The following is a 21,594-nucleotide window of genomic DNA, read 5'->3' as shown; positions in this document are numbered from 1 at the left end:
ATTCAGGAATATTCATAGCGTAGGTACAACGCGGCGTGACCGGCGTGCACGCGTCTCGGTCTCGTTTGAACAGCGGTACCTCCTCAGTTCCGCAGAGTCTGCCGGCGCGTCCGCATCCTCTTCGACACCGAAGGAGACCGTACCGCGTCCGGGGTGTATACTGAGCACTGCACCTTTAACGATACCCCGAGAAACCATTGCAGTGACTCGTCGAGCAATCGTGCGCGCATACTTGATTTCTCCTCGCAAAAGTACTTCGCGAGATTAACTTTGCGGACTTTCCGAAATCGCGTAAGTTCTACATCGTCCTCGTGAATATCGAGGTCTTGATTTGCGACTCGGTAGAAGTTCAAAGGTTGTCATTGATTTATTGCAAGTGCTTGTCAATGATTTCTGGTAATAATTTCGTCGATGCATTTTGGAGGACTATTTTGGAGAGCTAATTTTTTTTTTAATTTTTATTTTTTTTATTTTTATTTTTGGAGAGCTAATAGTTCCGAGTGGGTTAATTTATGTATTTTTGAGAAATTAAAACTAACTTTGGGATATGCATGTATAAAATTCGGAAATATCATTAATTCATTAGCCAAATAGAAAATCGCCATTCAAATATTATAATTTAAAAAAATGATACCTCAACGATTTAGAAGTAGGCTTTATGCTAAATTAATCGTTTAATATTATTCAACAAGATTGAATCTTGTTTACTTTCTTAGTTTCACCCCTATCGTGAAAAATGAAAAATGCAAGCAACTTGACCTAAATTACTTAATCAAGAAAATAAAAGCTCAGCGAGCGCACTGAGCATTGAAACAAATTTAGATTATTTTCTATATTTATCTTAATCTGCTTCCTATTGTTATGTAAAAAGAGGAAGACGCAGAGCATGAACTATGAGAATAATTATTAAATGAACATTGAGCTAGTTTTATTAAATCAAATAATTAAATATAAGAATTATTTTCAATATTTTTCTTGCAATTTTATTCTCAATCTTGTGTCGCCAATTTGGAAGAGGAATGCCGAAAATGTGCTCGGTGTAAATTTGCTTAGACACTTAATTATAAATACACCCGCAACTTTGACGAAACTTGTTCAACGTAAATCTGCTTAAATATTCAATTAAAAAATATTTATGCAAAAGAAAAAGTTCAATCTTTCGTAGTGTGGCGTGGAAATTTTCACTTAAGAAAGACCATTACTGCTACGAGCCTGCCGCAGGAGAACGACTACGCGACTTTTCACCATAAAACAGCTAAACGTGACCGTACGTCCGCGAGTAACGTTAAAGTTTCATTGCGCATTTTCGCATTTATATCTTTCAACGGCGAACGGCACGCGAGAAAGAGAGAGAGAGAGAGATGTATATAGAAAGGGAAAAAAAAGATCAAAAGAAAGTATAAGAGGCACGATAAACGGGCACGTCGCCTATCGCAAACTCAGATTGGATTTAACTAGCTGTTTTGGCAATCGGCCCGATGAATAACAATTTCGATGTATATGCATCGTAAGGTTGGCGCGCGTAATACACGCGACCAATAAATCAGTACCGAAGCGACATTACGAGACCCGCTATCGCGTTCAATCCATGGCGTTCGCGTCCGTGGGCTTCAAGCGGCTTACCTGGGCTCCTGTGGTACGCCAGATATCACGGAATGCCGTGGTACGCCCCAGATTAAAATATCAAGTCGACCCATCACGCACGAGTAATATTCCGTGCGAAATTCTATAAAAAAAAAAAACAGATTACTTCACCCAATCTCTCGACTTCTTTTTCCACGCAAAATTATGCTCTCTTCCTGTGACTACAGCACTGATAACGGATTATCTTACGTGTGTAAAAGTTATAACTTTTTTATACTCTACAATAATATAAGTTTACTTTTTAATAATATCAAGTAAACTTTGATAACATAAAAATTTGATTTAATCTTCATACGGGTATTATTTATTATTATTATTAGTGCACAGGAAGAGTATACGAGATACTCATATGCTGAACTGTTCCTCGCGGTACCTAAGAAAAGCACACCTTTCCGCTTACACAGTTAATTGCGTGATTTAACAACTACCTTTTCAAGCTCTTCCAGGATCGAAACGAAATTGCTGAGTCGCGTGTTAGGAGACACTTTTTGTGATCGAAAGCACGCGAGATATGGTCAAGTAGAGTCTTCTTCATATAAAACGTTCCCTGCTTGAAGTGATGAAGTGTAAAGAACAAAAACAGAGAGAAAGAGGTTTTGCACACACAAAGTGAACCGCTGAAAAACATTTTCTTTCTCTCGGCTCCCTCAACCATAATAAATTCTTTTCAAGTAAAATAGTACTAGAAATTTAATTATTCGTCGAGAGGCGTTAGTAGACTAATTGGCGATTATTGCAATGTTGAGGTAACATCAGTCATTTTAGCGTTTTATTCATGAAAAGTTGTCACTTTATTTTGTCATTTTGAATATTTTTGCGATACAAGATTTTTAAAATGCTTATCATGATCGCAAATGGGAAAAAAGATTACGCTCGTTTGTGCATCGACTGATTATAATCGTCCTTTGCAGAGTGAAGGAATGCATGACTCCAACTTCAAAGAAACTCCACGCTAAGACCGCGTGGACACAATCACGACTATAGAAAAAGAAGGAAAAGAAATTCACAAACTTTAAAGGCACATTGGTCGCCGTGCACCAGCATCTCTGAGGAGCGTTACGATGTATTTTTAAAGACTATCAATGATTTACATCAAAGCTGACATAACTCGCGTTAGTATCCGATCTATTGAAATTCTATCGAACGATGAATACATCACGCGACGCGACAGAATGTCGAGGCTGAAAGCGAGCCACGACTAAATCATTCGCGCGACATGTAATTTCACGTGACAATTGGCGGATACTCTCATCAGTGTATTATACGTCGAAGGCATGAATCGCGCTACGTCGATAATCGTCATTTGGCTGATGGCACCTCGTTCAAGCGATGCGGTCGAGGATGCGACTGACTATTATCCACTCGCGGAGAACGACGGCGATTTCGAGTATGCGAACGCCACGAATTGCACAAACGACTACTGCATCCCGGACGAAGACTACATCGGCTTGATGATGCAGCACATATTCCCGAAATTCCCGGATTGGGTGTTAATTGCCATGCACAGCGTCGTTTTTACAGTCGGCCTCTTTGGTAACGCGCTCGTCTGCATGGCCGTTTATCGAAATCACTCAATGAGGACCGTGACCAATTATTTCATCGTCAACTTGGCGGTGGCCGATCTGCTCGTTCTGTTAATCTGCTTGCCGCCGTCGGTTCTCTGGGACGTCACGGAGACCTGGTTCCTCGGATTAAAACTCTGCAAGGCTGTACCTTATCTCCAGGTATGTGCACAGTAAAAAATAAAATGTTAATTTTAACATTTTTTGCATGTCCCAGAAAGTCCACTCTAAATTTTAAGTTAAAGTGACTCATTCGTCATGTGTTACTTCTTGACAAACTAGAAATGTTAAGTAATTAACACAATACTTTACATTTATTTTTGTTATTGTAACTTTAAGTGCGATGTAAAAATAACATACAAAGTAATTGAAAACTACATGGAAGAGAAGTTACAATAACTCATCAGAAAAGTTGATAGAATATTTTCGTTCGTACAATATGAACATTTACTTTTTATGTTATATTAACACATGATAGTAATTATTTCAACTTAAATTATTTTTGATAGAAACATTTAATTTTAGTAAATTTGATTATTTTATATGTCAAAGTTCATGATTATTTGAAGATTTACTTTAACTTCTTTTAGAATGTTAAACTGACTTTGTGACATGTTGATTGTTTAAAATTATTGTGTTAAAAGCATTTCAAATAATATTCCATTTCTAAGAGACATACACACAATGTTAAGTTATGAAGTTAACATTAATGTAACATATAAAATTGTTATAAAAGTAATAACATATCAGTTGTATGTTAATTTTACATTGAAGTAGTAATCAAAACATGGCAACACAAGAAAATTTTAACATATGGACGCACAATTTTTAACGGTGTGTTTATCCTATGATAATTACCGAAACTTTTGACACTTTGTGGTTTTTTATTTTACCAAATTTATTTTAAATCGAGAAGATCGAAGATTAAAATTTTAAAGATGACATTATAGTTTACTCTGTGCGCATTATGTTCAAGTAGCCAATATATATATAAATCTTATGATTTATTGAGTGTTTTTATCTCAAAAACTAGAACAACTTTTATTAATTAATGAGAAATGTCTCATCGCATCCCACGATATTAAATTTCGTAATTTGACCGATCTCATTACGTGTTACGTGTTAGTGCATCTGATACCCGTATTCCCAGGGAAAATTGGAGAAGTGCTTCGTCGGCAAATTGTCCTTTCTGCAACGTTTGATGAATAGAAACTATCCCTTTTCGACACTAGATTCTTGTACAATTTAATCATGACCTAGGTTGATGGCCCTTGAGTTTCGAGAGTGTTAGAAAATTAAATTGTGTAGGTGAAAAAATTGTCTAGGTGGAAAACTTGATATTATTGCTATTAATGTTATAAATATATCGTAATAATGTTGCTCCAAGTTATGCAAAGTTTTGATCATGTTGTCACGAATCAAATCGAAAGATTAACATTTCATAACAAAATGATAATACATGTCACAAATAGTTTTTTCTATCTCGAGATTCTCGACACTCTCATCTGTTATAGCAATATGTTCTCGCACCTGCCAAAACTTTAATCAAAAACTTTTTGATGCGGGCGACAATGAAAGAACTCTCTAAATATGTATGCATATGACAGTTTCTTAACTTAAGGAACTTAAGGAACTTAAGGAAAGAGATAAGAATTTGAATGGAAAAACTTGGCGAGTCACGAATCTCACTGATTTTAAACGCATGTCCGTGTAGGAATTTACGGCTTAATCTCCGTCTATATTGTTCGATTTAATGTCAGCATTCGGTACGCGCGGACTTCCTATGCTTCATTCGCGTGTTGCACGTGATGAAACTGACAAAAATTCGGCACCGCGAAGATAGCGCGGCACGTTTCCGCTTGCGACTTTCCGCAACTCTTAGGAAACGTTTCGGCGTTCGCAAACGCCCTTTCGTGACATGGAATTCACGATTACCATAACGCTTGACGGAAGTCAAGCGGAATACATTTTGTCAAATTGGTTTCCGCATATATGTTGCCAACTCCAGTTCCCTCCTCCTCCTCCTCCTCCTCCTCCTCCTCTCTTGACTAACATCGATCACTACGACTATCGTAATGCGGATAAAGATTGAAAGTCTCAAAATGAAGAATTTAATTCATGGCAATGTTGCTCGTTCGAGCCATTCTATGAATAATGCTGTTTTTCATTAAACCAATTAGCTTTACAATATTTACGCTTCTGTTATCTTTTTTTATAATGATATTTAAATATACATGAATACATTTAAATACAGAAGAAGGGAGAGGCGGTGACGTTAATCGACTATTCTCCTGCATCGTATTCGCATATGGGAGGGCAAAATGCGCAGATATGAAAATGATCTGATGCGAAGTTGCCTGTACGTAATTATGATATGGTGTGGTATATAGAGATACGTATGGAGCACCTTATTTCCGTCGGCACGCAACGCTGATAAATCAGTTCGTGTAATAAAAATCCTTTTCACTCAAACAACACAGTTAAGTTGATTACTGGTCCCCGCTCGAATTACGCTTCTTTGCTGATATTGCTCTTTTCAACGAGTTCCATTAATGTTCATCTGCGTGCATCATTAATCTTTTTTGGTCAATACATTGTGTTATAGTATCATTGGAAAAAAAATTCTTTGCAGGATCGTATATCCAATTTAAATACAACGGCTAATTGGCTGTGTCCTTTGACGTTACTTAATACCGTTATTATAAAACATGATCACGTAATCAAAGTTCTCTCGCCTTGTCGTTATAATAGGTAACACTTTGATGTTATGCAATAATGCATTATGAAATTCAAGCAAATTGATTTTCCTATCTTTTATATTGAATGAAATAGATTTATATCAAAATATGTCAAAGATATAACATTAATGATATAAATATTGTTCATTTATCTACATACTTATTAATTATAACCGATACCTCTACCTGACTTTTATATCGCATTTCTATGCATTTTGTTTTGAACAATAAATAAAATATCTTACACATTAATGTATATACAGGGTGAGGCACCTAAAACAGGTCACCTGAATATCTCGGCTGTGATTGGTGATAGAAAACAATGTGTCAGACCAAACTCGCATGGTTTTGAGGGACACATAATTTGTTCTAAATAGTTTTTTATTAGGTGGACGCGTAGAGGTCATATGAAGGTCAACTTCGTTTTTTTAAATGGTATGATATGTTTTTTTACGTACTATCTAGTAGAGCGTTTGAAGATGCGCACATTGATCTACGGGTCAAAATCATTCAAGGTCACTGAAGGCTAACTGCTGAAGGGAAAATAATTTACTTTATATTGCCTAGAGTTCTCTGCTATTGAAAATACCGTAAATTCAGAAATGAAAAAGTTCTAGCCGTTAGAAATTTTTTCTTCTCCGAGAAGTTCTGAGTTGTTGTTATCATTATTTTTTATATTACCTAGAGTTCTCTGCTATTGAAAATACCGTAAATTCAGAAATGAAAAAGTTCTAGCCGTTAGAAATTTTTTCTTATCCGAGAAGTTCTGAGTTGATAATATCATTATTTTTTACATTGCCTAGAGTTCTCTGCTATTGAAAATACCGTAAACTCAGAAATGAAAAAGTTCTAGCCGTTAGAAATTTTTTCTTATCCGAGAAGTTCTGAGTTGATAATATCATTATTTTTTATATTGCCTAGAGTTCTCTGCTATTGAAAATACCGTAAACTCAGAAATGAAAAAGTTCTAGCACTTAGAAATTTTAGACTTCAGTGATCTTGAATGATTTTGACCCGTAGATCAATGTGCGCATCTTCAAACGCTCTACTAGATAGTACGTAAAAAAACATCATACCATTTAAAAAAACGAAGTTGACCTTCATATGACCTCTACGCGTCCACCTAATAAAAAACTATTTAGAACAAATTATGTGTCCCTCGAAACCATGCGAGTTTGGTCTGACACATTTTTTTTCTATCACCAATAACAGCCGAGATATTCAGGTGGCCTGTTTTAGGTGCCTCACCCTGTATATATTACATTATATTTTTATAAAAATTAAAGATACGAAATAAATGTGCTATTATTTCTTGTGACGCTATTACATTTGTATAAAATTAATTGAATATTATTACAATTGTAATACAAATATAAATTTAATACAAATTTTAATACAAATGATGTGTAATAGAAAATTATTCTTGCATACAGGAATGTATAAAATGCAAATTGTTGCGCCGTGAACCTCTCCGTTGAATCGACTTTACGAAACACACGAAACTTTGAAACACTTTGAAGTTTAATGAGATAATATGCATGTTTCAGGACTACTGCACATGAAATTGCATGTACTTTCACCGTTATGAATTCCTTATAGCGCTACTTGTTCACACGTTTATTAACAAAAGAATTTACATGCCATTATCAACGTCTGATTACAAGCGTCTCGATTAGATGAGTACGTGCTCATACATGTAAATTCTATTTGTTACATTCAGCTTCCATGCCAGCAGAATGCATTATAACGCCATGCGTTCAAAGACGCTTGTATGCATAAGTATATTTTTCCTTCCCATGCACTTAAGTTTCCATTTGCCCGTTGCACATTCTTTAAAATGGCACGATATTATTCATCGCGGTAATCCACGACACGCGAATATAAATTAAGCGATTAAAAGTACGTGCGAAGTGGACACTTTTGTTATTACGACTGTCTCGAGCATTTTGCAACGTTACTGTGGTTGGTTGTTACGATGTGATATAAATTCCATTTTAGATATCCACAGTAAACGCAGTATTATACTCGTCATAAAACTCCGGCATGTTTATGGAAAAAAATAATCTAAAAATACACAAAGTTTTTAAAAAGTATTCACACTACAAATTACATATAAATGAAAAATTAGTTGCAAACTTAGAAAAAGGCAAATAAGTCATAATATTGGATAATACATATTCAACCCGTTTGTTTTGTGTTTTTAATAACGAATATATGTTACAACTCATATTATTAAAAACAGTGAAAAAAGCGGGACAAATATATATTACAATCTAATTTATTATTCGGTTTGCTTTAATTGTTATTATATAGTTTGATTTTACCAGACGGAGACGGTTTGTAAAACTTTGTTAAACGTATGTTTTGTAAAAATCTTTACACATGTAGGGTATATTGTTGATGAAATATACGCGTAACTGTATATAACTCTGTCACGATCCGTCATTTTCACATTGTATGTACAAGGTAGCTCCGATGTCCGATATTCGACGTAACGAATAAAAATCGCGGAAATAACGCTCGTCCGAGAAATTCAGAACAAACGAACTTTACAACCATTATTCCGCCCCATAGATCGAGAACAGAAATACCGTTGATGGAAAGCCGACGTCCGCATTATATATCGATTTGTGCATACGCGATATTCAACAGAACATAACGCGGTTTTGTATCATGGATCGATCGTTCCTGGCGATTTTAATTTTTAGATTACATTCGTTGAATTAAAAGCTGTTGAAACTTATATCAAATAATACCAGTATCAGAATTGCTCTGTACACATATTAAGTACAAATCGCTAGCGAGAAGTGCGTGGCGTTAATCGGCTTGATCCTGATCTTTGATTTACATTAAATTGCAGTAATTTGCACGAGGCGTCAGAAAACTTTAGCAAAATTAATAATATAATTGCTCTGTAAGAAAATATGTACATGCTAACGATATTTACAAAAGGTCAGCCATCCATCAAGTGCTAATCGTGCCCGACGTCGCGTAATACTCCAGTAATCGCGCTAGTTTGACCCAGGAGATCCTTTTTCAGGTCAATTTGACCCAACGGATCATCCTTCTTGTATATTTTATTATAAAGAAGAATGGCTATATTATGAAGAGAAGAAAAGGAATGACTGATATTTCCTATGGTTAATTTCTTTAGAAATGGAGGATAATTCTGAAACGAATCGCAGGTTTAACGCGATTATATCTATCTCGTTTGGGTATGAGACGAATACGTGGTATATGAGTGAAAATTCGTGCGTATGGAAAAAAATAAAATAAGAATAATGACGTTTTATAATCCGATCAGGTAGGAGGGTTAAAAAAATCAAGATTATCTCATGTACGAAAATAATTAAATACGCGAAATGCGTTATTTGTGTTGCCAGAACATTTTTAATTGATTTTACGATACTAAACTAATATTACGTCGACTCACTTTATAATTCATTGTTTTAACGACGCTTTATCACCGTTCAGTGTGAAGATGTGCAATGATAGCTTTATATCGCGTATCCTCATATCGCGTATAAAATAAAATTACGATTCGTCTGACCTATATAAATCCAAGAACAATACATTAATATTTTGCATATCGAAACTTATTCACACTAGAAAATCCTTTATGAAGCGATCACGAGACAAAGAAATCATTTAACAATTTTATTAAAAGTAAAGTATTATTACGTAATTATAAATTAAAATATTATAATTATATATTTTAATTTATAATTATAAAGAATTATAAAGAAAATTATTTTATAATTTATTAAAATTATAAAATAATTTTCTTTAAAATTTCTTTAAAAAAGCAACGACTTAATTTGTGCATCTAATATTTGTTCTGTCTAAATCTTTCATATATTTACCTTTATTATAATTCTTACCTCGATCAACTCAATATATCATGCGCGTGTGTTTCTGATCCGTTCATAATTTATGCGTAAAATAATGCAGACAATTAACTCTCTTGGTGCAGACCGTGCGGTTGCGGCACCAAAGCTGAAAGCGGTAAAGCAAAGGCAATCACGCACACCGGTCAACGTCGTCGTCCGGTAAATTAAACGGAGACCGATCACGTTTCCGTGGTGCATTACGAACAATACGTGTACGTCTCTTTAACGCGTAAGATGAAATACCTAGATGAGAAAACACGCAATTCAACGTGAAATTAATATTTTGAATCGTTCTCATAATACATTGTAGCAATAGAAGTACGCATAAGTATGAACGATCATATAGAAGACGTAAGACTTTGTGATATAGAGGGACAATGTGCCTGAGCAGAGTCACGCTTCCGCGATCAATAAACGGAAAATTAAATTATCTTGCAACGTGTTACTGCTCATTATCGATAATTTCCATTAACTATCGCAACGTCGGTATTGTTAACTGTAACTCTAGAATAACGTACATAATATCCTTGGTAAAACTCAAGGTGATCATATTAAGGTACATAAAATGTAGATACATGTACTATACACACATCTATTTTTTTACATAGTGGTATCGAGAAGCATCTATTTTTCTTACAGACATAGCGTCTAGCTTTTTCATTACTCCTAGCAAACGTTAGGAAATGTTTGTAGCTACACGTAACTGCTTTTTCGTATTATTTGTGTCAAAGCAATCAGTTTACTTGCGCATGCACAGCTTTCATAATAGTACAGTAAAACACAGATACGTGAAATGTAAATCAGGCCTCGCATTTCAGAGATTGTCACAAACAGAAGATTATCTTTCCTCTTATTTTCTCATTTCCTTATTATCTTATTTCCTCGTTACGGCCTACTTACCCACTTTGTAAGCAGCATAATAAATTTTAATTTTAATAACGACTACTGTGTAATACGACTGTGTTACGTATTTTTTACGTACAAATTATGAATGCCTTCTGTGTGTGTGTGTGTGTGTGTGTGTGTGTGTGTGTATTATAACAAGTGAAGGATGCGATACGTCTGGTTATTTTATTTGCATTTTATGCAGGCAAAACATGATGTTGTCGGTGTTTCGCAAATGCTAGCTAGTTGCATCACGCGCAATATTTTATTAACTCAATTAATGAACTGTCAAGTTTAAAACAAAATACGTGCAGAGAAATGTAACGAAGAGAAATACAATCTGGAAAAAGTTATATCTGCGATGATGAAGTTGGCACGATGCGAGAATTAAGAGTGGCATGTATCAAACAACGTCGAAAAGAGATTATGCAGTCATTGTATCGTTAAATCACATTAGCCTTAGTTACATAGACTTTCATTGTATAATAATATGCTTTATGCTCCACGTTATGTGCGTAATATACGGGAAGAACGTGGAATATAGGGACACCTATTTTTGCGTCCGACAAGAGATTGTGAACTATAAAGTACGCACGCAGGTATAAAAAAAAGCCGTCATGAATAATCCGCTTAACGGAATCCCTCTTTGTTACGCTTGTAAAATACCAGATCAGATGATGACGTTGACTGCAATTTTACAGGCAAGTTCTCTTTCGCTGAATGTAGTTACTTTGCTAAAAAAAGTCGAGAAATATTGGAAAACATTAATAATTTTATCCAAGCGAGTAGAGACATTTTAAATAATTCTGCTCTGAAGCTGTACATATCACTTGATGGGAGTGCATAAAATTGCGGTGGTTTCCGCTACATGTAGTATAGTCTGATTGATCGCGATAGCGAAATAAAAGATTGGAGTATTATCGACAAATGATGTATACGTAACATCATATGGTCTATTTCAAAAGAAGGATCGTAACTTATCTTCTCCTTCCTGGATTAACTGCCTTAGTTCTTGACATAAAATAATTGCAGATCTATATTTTTATAAGAAAAAGAATCCAAGTTGATTTTATTTAGTGATCATTTATCTTTTTACTAAGTAGAATTAAATAAAACTTTTCCAAGTAGAATATACGCAACTTTTATGATACCAAATAAGAAAAATAATATCAAGTTCTCAGAGTTAAGTTAGTATTCTTCCAGTTTCATAAAGGAAGGACGTATATTACATAGCCGGAAATAATGTCGCTAGTAGTAATGTAAGCAATATAAAAAAGTAAAAAGTAGAAGAAATTGCACACAAAAGGCACAGATTTATTCAAATAAAAAGACATTGAGCAAGCAGCTTTTTAAAATATGTATCGTTGCACGTAAAAGTATAAAAAGTTATGTCAATTTTATCTGTATAAAGTTTGATTAATCGTCCAAATTAGAATAAAACATGAAATTACTGTCAGCGAATATAATATATTATACCTACGTAATGCATCTCATTGCATACATTTGACATGTAACTGTGGAATGTCAACAGATCATACAGCATAATTTGCAGCAGCATTAAAAATACTAAAACAATTTCAATCGAATTAATATTAAATCTCAGGCTGAAAAAAGAGATGTATGAAAATATGCTGAGATATTATAATGATTTTCAAATGTTCAGTGATTGAGAATAAAAATCTCTTTGCGACCTATGCTTTAAGAATGCACGCATGAAATATCGTTATTGATATTTTTAATTGAAGTTTTTTGATTTGACATATATTGATAGTAGAATTAAATCAACCTATCAAGAACAATCAAGATCGAATGCTTCTTTACTTACAAGTGTTGCAAGCGCAATATTGTGGTACTGTCGCAAGATATAGATAGAGTCTCGCCACATCAAAGGATCTATTTGAGACAATGTAATTACTGCCAAAGGGCAAGGACTTCGTGTATTGCTAAAGAATGGACGAAGATTCCAAATAGAATTTGCTCACTGAAAATGATAAAAATAATATAAAATAGAAAGCTACTAAATTTAATATATTTATAAAATGTACTAATTGAGATCAATGAGTATTATATTAGGTGCGCAAATTAATTAGGTGTTTTTTTAAGAAATTGAGCTTTTATTTACAAAAAAATAATAGACATGTCAATCTTCGAAATATTCGTTATCAGTTTCTAATACTTTTTTCCATTTATCAGGCAGCTGACGAAAAAAATAAAATAAATAAAGGATCAATTTCTTTAAAAAAATACATCGAATTAATTTGCGCCTACCTAGTAGAAAATCTATATGTTTTCCTTCAGTTTCTCTGAAATTTTTCATTAAAAGTAAACCTAAGGAAATGTAAATATTATATTGTTATTACATGGAAGGACATACAATAACTGTTGTAAATCATGGAAGGATGCGATCAATAATTTAATCATCAACTGTACAAACACCCGAGATTGTTCTCTCGCACCGAATTTTGACGTCACAGTGCATACAGTACGAAGCGGATGAGCTCGAACGAGAGCAATGGAAATTGCCGCGTGCGGAATTTGTTCGTACCGTTTAAGGTGATTATATTAATCCAGTTTCGAGGTCTAAGCTCACTTCAACTGGTACCGCGCACTTGCGTTTAACGAAAATTAGATCGGCGCAGACGAGTCGTTGGAGCGAATGTGATTATCGCATTCGATGCGTTTCCTCAGCGATTAAAAAGTTCTTTATCACTTTTAATTATCGGAAAATATTATACATGTGTCCCAAGATACATTTCAAAATTCTAGCAAGACCATAAAATATCAGAAAGTGAAAAAGCTTTTACCGGGTTAGACGCTCTACAAGAAATTCATTCCCGTGATGGTATTGATAGCTTGAGCTTGTTGTTGCATTTAAAAATAAAAACATGCGTGGGATAAAATTAAAAATATCATGCGGATCAACAGCTATCACTCATACATGATCGATGAGATCTCTTTCTCCAGGCGTATAATTTCGCTGCAGTGAATTAATCTGCATGCGGCATTATTCTCCTCCTACGATATTTTCATTATAAATAAGTCAATAAAAAAGTTCATGCGATCTGGTGAAGTGTACTCCATAAATCGCCAGTGTCAGTACGGAAGCGCAGTTTATCATAAAAGAAAAAAAAAAAAAAGAAGAACGGAGGGGAGAGAGAGAGAGGGGGGAAAAGAGGAAAAGAGAGAGAGAAATATAGCGTGGGTTAACGCATAAACCTAACGCGACGTACTGTAGCACACTACATCATGAATGCGAACGCTTCCGACTCGAAGTGCGACGTCCGGAGCAATATTTTGCACGCAATATCTCTATCTTGCGACGCGATCGACCATGATGAATTTTTCAGAGAGGCATTTCGATGTCCCTGGCATTTGCGGTTCCCTACCGGAGGCACCGGCCCGTCTCTCGTCCGGCATTTTCGAGAGCGCCGAGGAAATTGCACCGCGAGCGTACCGGTAATGCGCAACGCACTGCGTATCGCGCGCAGAGAATTGCCGAGGTCGCGGATCTCGAGGATGTTCAGGCGATTTCTCACCTTTAAGCGGAGATTACATGTACGAAAGTCAATTCTCGACGCCCTCTACGCGCACATAAATTTTCGCAAATTAGATTTAATTTTTATTAATCGAAAGTTCTGCTTTTTAATATTTTTCAAACCGAATGAGCAAACTAAAATATCGACGCCTTTTTATTTAACGATCATCACTATGGTCAGTCATTGAGGAGGATCCGAAGTAGAATTCGTTTTTTAACTTGTTGCTTGAGATTGAAACAAAAAGAAACAGAAGTGAAAGAGAATCTTGTCAGCAATTTTAATACAAGTTGAATTATCTCAGCAGTGCCACGTGTATTTTATGCCATGTGCCGCCAATGGCATTGCCGCTATCGTAGCTATCGTGCGAATTACGTGTGCTAGCGTGACAGATACAACGGATACTTGCGAGTGCGAACGGCAAGTGATAGGCGCGATTTAATTAAAACGTGCTACATTGCCGCGTGTACACAGCGCAACGAGCGTTCACGAAATTGTTTCGTGCCAGATATGGGACTAAAAACGTGATACGTCTCTCCCTCATCTCGCTATTACGCACGTGCGGCAGTCGGCTGAAAAATATTAAAAATATTATTTTATGGTCTGCTTTGTTTCCTGCATTCGCAGGTATTCTTGATTATTAATTGAGAGAGAGAGAGAGAATATCGAATTACATTAATACATAATATATAACAGAATATCTATGATCAAATATCTAAACTGAAAAGCTTATTAAAAGTTGAAGATAAAGTACTAGATAAAATATTTCAAAAGTATTTTTTTACGTCTTGATTACTTTTTTCTTATCTCACAGCTTTTCTTCACTTCTGAGATTTATTCCGTTTACATTTCCAGCTTTGATACTTTTTTTGCAGTTACGTCTCTATAACAGTTCTATAATACTATTACGACTTGTTTTTCCTTTACCATCAAGCAGCGCAATCACGTTTGATGATTGCAACCGCGGAAAATGAAATAGCAAAGCGAGAAACGATCTCTTTGGTGTATCGATCGACATTAGGTCGACAGGTAGTTCCTCGTTTTACCAAGCAAAAGGATGAAATTAAGAACTACAAGCGCGTAGCCACTCGCGGATGCGCAAATCTCAATGCATCCTTTCCATCCCTTTCCCTCTTAACTCCATTTCTCCGGCATTCGTTCACCCTAATGCGCATTACACGAGAGACTTATTATAAATGACCTAAGATATATTCGTTTACTTAATATAATGCAAGTACACATAAAGTTTATTATTAACACATGCATAATATAAAGCGCAAGAAAATGATTTCAGGGATAAACGATGCCATAAACGTTGCATCGTGAGAAGGCTCACGATATGGAACAGCAACGAAAAAGTTATGATGTCGAAAGTGTTTCAAGAGAATTGAACGTCGATTTTCGTTCATAATTATTTTTTATTTTATTTCGTTCATAATTAAAAAGTATGCTTGTTCCCTTTTACTTCTTTCTTTATTGCAAACAATGTCCTTTTTGTAAATGGCATTTCGTGCACGTTACGTTGGAATAATAGTGGCATATTTGCAAGTTACAGAGTAATTACAACGACAAGTACTGTAATGAACATTCATTGTTCTAGACGGTATCGGTGAGTGTCAGCGTTTTAACGCTGACTTTCATATCGATCGATCGATGGTATGCCATATGCTTCCCATTGAAGTTCAAGTCCACAACGGGTCGAGCGAAAACAGCCATCATAATCATCTGGCTGATAGCACTACTTTTCGGTAATTATTCACGCGTAAATACCCTTTTATTAAATAACGAATTAGTTTGATCGTCCCATAATAATCAATAAGAAATACCAAATGGTAGCTTGGCACGAATACCACGTCACGTTACTTTAATTAATTAAATGAGAAATTTAGTATGGCAGTTTGCCATAGATTGTCCTAGAATTGATGGAACGTAAATGTCTCTTGCTACTTACATGTATTAGTATACTGAACCTCAATTTGCGAAAAACTTTTTTATTTTTAGCAGCTCATTGTTGCTTGGATATTTTCATTAAGAACAATTTAATTTCGAACAGGGAACTTTATATTCACGCTGTAAATCAATTCTAGGACGCTGTGTACGCTATAGGTCTCACGTCATGCACTATATTTGGTTTCGTAAGGTCTATAAATGTTATGCTTTAGTCTGCAAGGATCTTGGATGAAAATTCCAGTGTTTGAAAAGCTCTTCGTAACCGTTTTATCGAGCAAGAACGCACGTAGCTTTATCAGTATCCTATGTTCTTTGATCAGACATTCCGGAGCTCCTGGTGTTGCACACGGTGCCATCGAATAGTCGAGTGCAAACTATATTATTCACGCAATGTGTCTGGTCGTGGAGTCAAGAGAGTCAGACCACCTTCACGATCATCAAGCTGATCTTTTTGTACACCGGCCCGTTGCTCTTCATGAGCGTGGCGTACTGGCAAATTGTACGTGTCCTTTGGAGAAGCGATATTCCAGGACACAATTGTAAGCAAGATCTTAAATTAATAGCTCATTCTCGTTTTTCAGAAATTAATTATTTGCATTTAATACATACTTCTTTGACTTTAGACAAAATCACCAAGATACTGTCCCGTTCAAAGCATTTTGTTTCAATTTAATTAATAAAAAACATTAATGTGTTTAATATAAAATAGTTCGAAATAGAATAAAATAATTAATTTTGTATTCTATTTTACAGTGTCTACTAGAATCTGTCATTCAACCGAAATTCCATTCTCCGGAGGTGGAAATCCAGAAGGTCAATTGAGATCTCGACGGAAAGCAGCGAAGATGTTAGTTGCTGTGGTGCTCACATTTACAATATGCTTCTTTCCGGTGCATTTACTCTCTATTCTAAGGTCTGCCTCACGATGTAATATATGCCATGTTATCATGTCATCATGTAACATTCTAATATAATATTAATGCATTATTTCTTCCCTCTCCTCCTATACAAAAATCAATTTGCATTCCTAACATTGTACCTTCTCCTATACAAAAATCAATTTGTGAATTCCTAACATTGTACCTAATATTTTCTCTTGTTTTCTCCTATATCCCGTATATACATTTTTATATAATTTTTCATTGTCGTATATACATATAATATGCATAAAAAATATGTGTATTATGCAATTAACTCAAATTTATATTTTAGATGTATTATGGCGTTACCGTCGAATCAATGGACGATTGCCGTTAGTCTAATAGCCCACTGGCTTTGTTATTTTAATAGCGCGGTGAATCCTGTCATCTATAATTTCATGAGCGGTGAGCATACGTTATTCGAATTGATTAATCGCTAATTGTTACCTTTACGATTAATTTTAACTTAGTTTAAAACTAAGTTTCGGACATTATCGAGATCCAACGTTAGTCGTTTCGAATGTGGAAGAGTTGAGCCAATCCAATTTTTTCCACGATTTATTCTGGAATATCCTGCATGAATACATGGATAAGGTAATATTTCCCGAACATACGAGATCACCGAATGTACGAAGTGACTTCTATTAAAATGCATGACGCGTCCGAGGCACGCAACGTTGGCCCGCCGTTGTTTCGGCCGTTGTTTCACTCGCCGTGAAAAACCGGTCATGGACTTCGCACTAAATTAGCCGTCGCGGCAACAGTTGCCAAAAATCTTATTTCATTTTTTCCGCTTCATAAAAGCGGACGGTGGAGTATGCCAGCAGTAGACTATAGGTAAACTTGCACGATATATCAACGTAAAACGAGCGAGTTTTCCGAGGACCGTCGAGTATACGAACTATAAACTCGATATCTGACAATTGAATTCCTAAGTTAATTATAATAGAAAACTTTGTACTATCCCTTTGTGAAGAGAAGTAAAAAGAAAAAGAACGAGAGAAAGAACGAAAGAAAGACGACAGAAGCACGAACGGTTCTTAATTTACTCGTAAAAGATTATTTCTTCGCAATCATACGAAGTATTGGATGCTTTTACGGAAATTATATAGAAAACAATTATAATACCGCGATTATGAGATTTGATATTGTATCGTCAAAAAATTTGAAGATTTAGCAATTTAATTTAATCATTAAATTAAATTAAATTCTCGATTTGCAATACTTGAATTAGTTCGTAATAAAAACATTTATTTTATAATTATATTATATATCAGATATGAATTATTTAACAAAACTTATTTTATTTAACGAGATTTATCACTCGTTTAAATTTGTCTCTACTTTCCGAAAACACCTTGTATATCTAAAAGTCCGTCGTGTATAAAATGACAGGCTTTTATAACTTTGCAATATTTTATACTCAGACAAAGATTGTCGCGTAAAATTATGCTATAAAGTTTGGATTTGAGTTGAAAGTTCAAGCAGAGAAGACAAACTTCTATGCAACGTACACACATAATATACACACGTGCACAGACGCAGATGTAGATGAGTAGACTCCAGACGATGATTTATTAATCGAGGATTCAATACAGAATTGTTTAAGCGTAACGAACGTACGTCAGTCGTTAAACGAGCACGCTAAATCGAGACACGCGGAATCATTCGGCGCTCTACTTTGCAGGTAAGTTCCGGCGAGAGTTCCATCGTAGCTTTCGAGAGTGCGGTTCGCCGAGCGAGCGGACGATCAGGCAGAGGGCTGTCCACCGGCGGCGTTTGCTGTCGCGCGACGGCGACGGATACACGGACAAGGGGTGCGCGAGCACGAACTTGCGAAACCGACCCTTTTGACACGCGGCGAAACGAGTACCGTGGAATTCACCGGAAATGCACCCAGATGCGCCTGTATGTACGAGCGTCGTAGCCGAGACGACGTTCGGAACGAGAACAGATTCGAATTACGGCACTTGTTAGATCGATCGCGCGCTCAGGGTGAGCTGCACAGGGTGCATACATGTGGTCGCTCGAACTCCGGCGAAATAAATTGTCGAAAATACGCAGCCAGTTTCGCGATCCTCAAAATGGATCCGGCGCGCTCGGGGAGCTTCTTGCTTCTCACGGGCATAATAATGAAAGCCAAAACTCTGAGCATTAATTAATGATATCATGATAACGAACATGTACTGGTACAAGTTTTAGCTGATCAAAATACGAGTTTGAATATGTATTCTACTAATTAGCGTGATTATAACATTCTCATTAGCATTTTTACCAGTTAAAACTTATAAGCAGACTATCGATATAATTGATTATAAAATGATATGTAGAATGCCTAATTTCTATGGGAATTTTGTACACTTTACTTTCTTTTTATATGTTTTTATTAACTACAAATTAATTCGGTTTTGAAGAAATTGAGCCTTTATTATAAAAATCTTTGAAATATTTTCCATTTTTTCATACTTGTCTCCATCTATCGAGCAGCTAACGAATCTCCTCGCGGAAAAAAGAAAGTAAATGAAGGTTTTAAAGAAATAAATAATTTCTTCAAAAGTGGCTAAATTAATTTACCCAATTTGACTATTAATCATGTGCAACAGTATTATAAATCTATTGTGTATATAAAAATTCCGTATAACTGCTGAGGATTAGATATAATATATCCTGAAGCTGTATTTAAAAAATTATAAAAATTAGTGACTTACGTACGCCTTCTTATACACCAATGAATGAATTTGAATTTCATTTGAAACAACAGACAAGCACTAAAAGGCCGGAAATTCATTTGTTACAGGGAAATTTCGTAAGGAGTTCAAGCACACCTTCCGGTGTTCTCACAGTGGCGGGAATTACGTCCACAGACGTGGACATGTTATGGGCATCTCGGATCCGTTGAAACAACGCTCGCAAACTTGTACAAGATCAATGCATACGTTGTCCAATAATAATAATGTTCAACAAAGCACTGAAGTCATACCTCTCAGTGCTATAATCAATGTACCACAGAACGAGAAGCAAGAATAAATCGCGTTTCTGTATCACATATCCTAAGCGCGTCGGTTGTCCTCTTCAAGTTTTTTTTTTAACTGATTTGGGATAGAATATCTCGACAAAAATACCAAAGAATGTACAATTCTCGAGTTATTAACAAGATTTCTGGTGAATCAAGCTCCAGGAAAAATTACAATTGATAGAATTATACGCTTTAATCAACTCTAGGTAGATTCTGTTTCAATCGCAAATTTTAATGTCAAATTGTAAGACATAACGCTAGTAAGAAAATAATATGCGATATACGATCAGCTTCATTGAATCGAGGATGAAATCAAAGCCAAAGCTGTGATTAAGAGGACATCCAGAGGATTTAGGGACACTCAGTACAGAGATAATACCATTAGACAAACTCGAATTGTTCCTATGTAATGCGCGTTGGCGTATCTCATTCGATAAGCGGTCCTCCTCAGGTTTTGTTGGGTTGAACCAGCCCATATAGTATTTAATCGATATGTAAATAGGCGATTACGAAATGCGAACCGCACGATACCGTTAAAGCTGCTGCTTGAAATATTTTATTATATATTGCAGATGTAAATATAACAATCACATCACAGATCAATAACTGACGGAGTTGGAGAGCTAAATGCACGATACGAAAATTTCGAAGAATAAATGCAAATGAAAGTTTAAAACGTTGGAGAATTCTATTTACCCGACAGAGTTAAAGGACCCCAGTATGTTCCATTCTGTCACTCTTGTGGTATTTATTTTCTATAATACATTTGGACATATCAATCAAAATATATCTACAAAGTTTAATAAAGTGTACGTAAGTCCTATCCTACAGTTATTAATATAAAGTTGTTACATATAGTATTAGTTTTATAAACTGTACAATATGCTACAGCAACTTCTTGTTCACGACTTCTTCTTGTCACTTAAATTTACACTTTATTGCGTAAAAGTACCACATTATCATATATAAATTTCTTATTAAGTTTTCTTTTTCATAGAACCATGTTTAATAAGGCTTTGTACAACTTTGCCATTATCATACGTTCAAGTATAATAACTGTGGCAAGTTATAGAAAGAGAATAAATCCATCAATTTCATTTCAAAGTGCTCCCTTAGTTTACAATATGTTTTAAAATGTGACCTCTGAATTGGTTAGATCAAGAACTTGATGATTATATGGAATTCAGATCTTAGATTCATAACTTATGTATCTTAAGAAAGAGCAAAATGTATATTATTTGTAATAATAGTCAGTTTGTAGTTTTTAATCTGTCAAAAATGAAAGCTAATTTGTAAAATTTAAAACGTGCAAATAAAATATTATGAAAGAAGATTCAAATTAGAAGAAATTATAATAGTAAATGTGTCAAGTTTCATCATCATAGCTGGTTAGCTACGATCATAGTTTCTCATATTTTTAGCTCCCATAAAACGAAATTAATGCAGTTTTTTCTTC

The 21,594-nt window shown here is 35.2% G+C and overlaps 1 protein-coding gene across 6 annotated transcripts; it reads left to right on the top strand.

Annotated features, from left to right (window-relative positions):
* The first annotated feature begins 91 nt into the window (after positions 1-91).
* Positions 92-20,801, top strand: LOC105282837 (orexin receptor type 2). Of its 6 annotated transcripts, none has more exons than XR_894589.3 (8): positions 92-396; positions 2,556-3,368; positions 15,853-16,000; positions 16,523-16,741; positions 16,956-17,115; positions 17,415-17,527; positions 18,810-19,030; positions 19,920-20,055. XR_894589.3 is itself a non-coding variant. In XM_011345096.3 (8 exons), exons 2-8 carry the CDS (start codon positions 2,919-2,921, stop codon positions 19,930-19,932), a joined length of 1,233 nt encoding a protein of 410 aa, XP_011343398.1. In that variant the 5' UTR covers positions 92-396; positions 2,556-2,918; the 3' UTR covers positions 19,933-20,073. The 6 variants fall into 6 exon arrangements, 4 of the variants coding, with proteins under 4 accessions (XP_011343398.1, XP_011343396.1, XP_011343397.1 ...); XR_894588.3 differs by having other exon boundaries at positions 18,810-19,117; positions 19,920-20,053; XM_011345096.3 differs by having other exon boundaries at positions 18,810-18,939; positions 19,920-20,073.
* Positions 20,802-21,594: the final 793 nt, after the last annotated feature.

The sequence above is a fragment of the Ooceraea biroi genome, chromosome 7, assembly GCF_003672135.1.
Source record: "Ooceraea biroi isolate clonal line C1 chromosome 7, Obir_v5.4, whole genome shotgun sequence".
In the NCBI taxonomy this organism is placed as follows: Eukaryota; Metazoa; Arthropoda; class Insecta; order Hymenoptera; family Formicidae; genus Ooceraea; species Ooceraea biroi.
This window is presented reverse-complemented; position numbering and strand designations above follow the sequence as displayed.

Bases quoted from the DNA above. Each gene is read 5' to 3' on its own strand.
- LOC105282837 (XM_011345094.3), top strand. From the start codon at position 2,919: ATGAATCGCGCTACGTCGATAATCGTCATTTGGCTGATGGCACCTCGT. The intron at 3,369-15,852 runs GTATGTGCACAG...TCATTGTTCTAG, and splicing joins AGGCTGTACCTTATCTCCAG to ACGGTATCGGTGAGTGTCAG. The intron at 17,116-17,414 runs GTCTGCCTCACG...TTTATATTTTAG, and splicing joins CATTTACTCTCTATTCTAAG to ATGTATTATGGCGTTACCGT.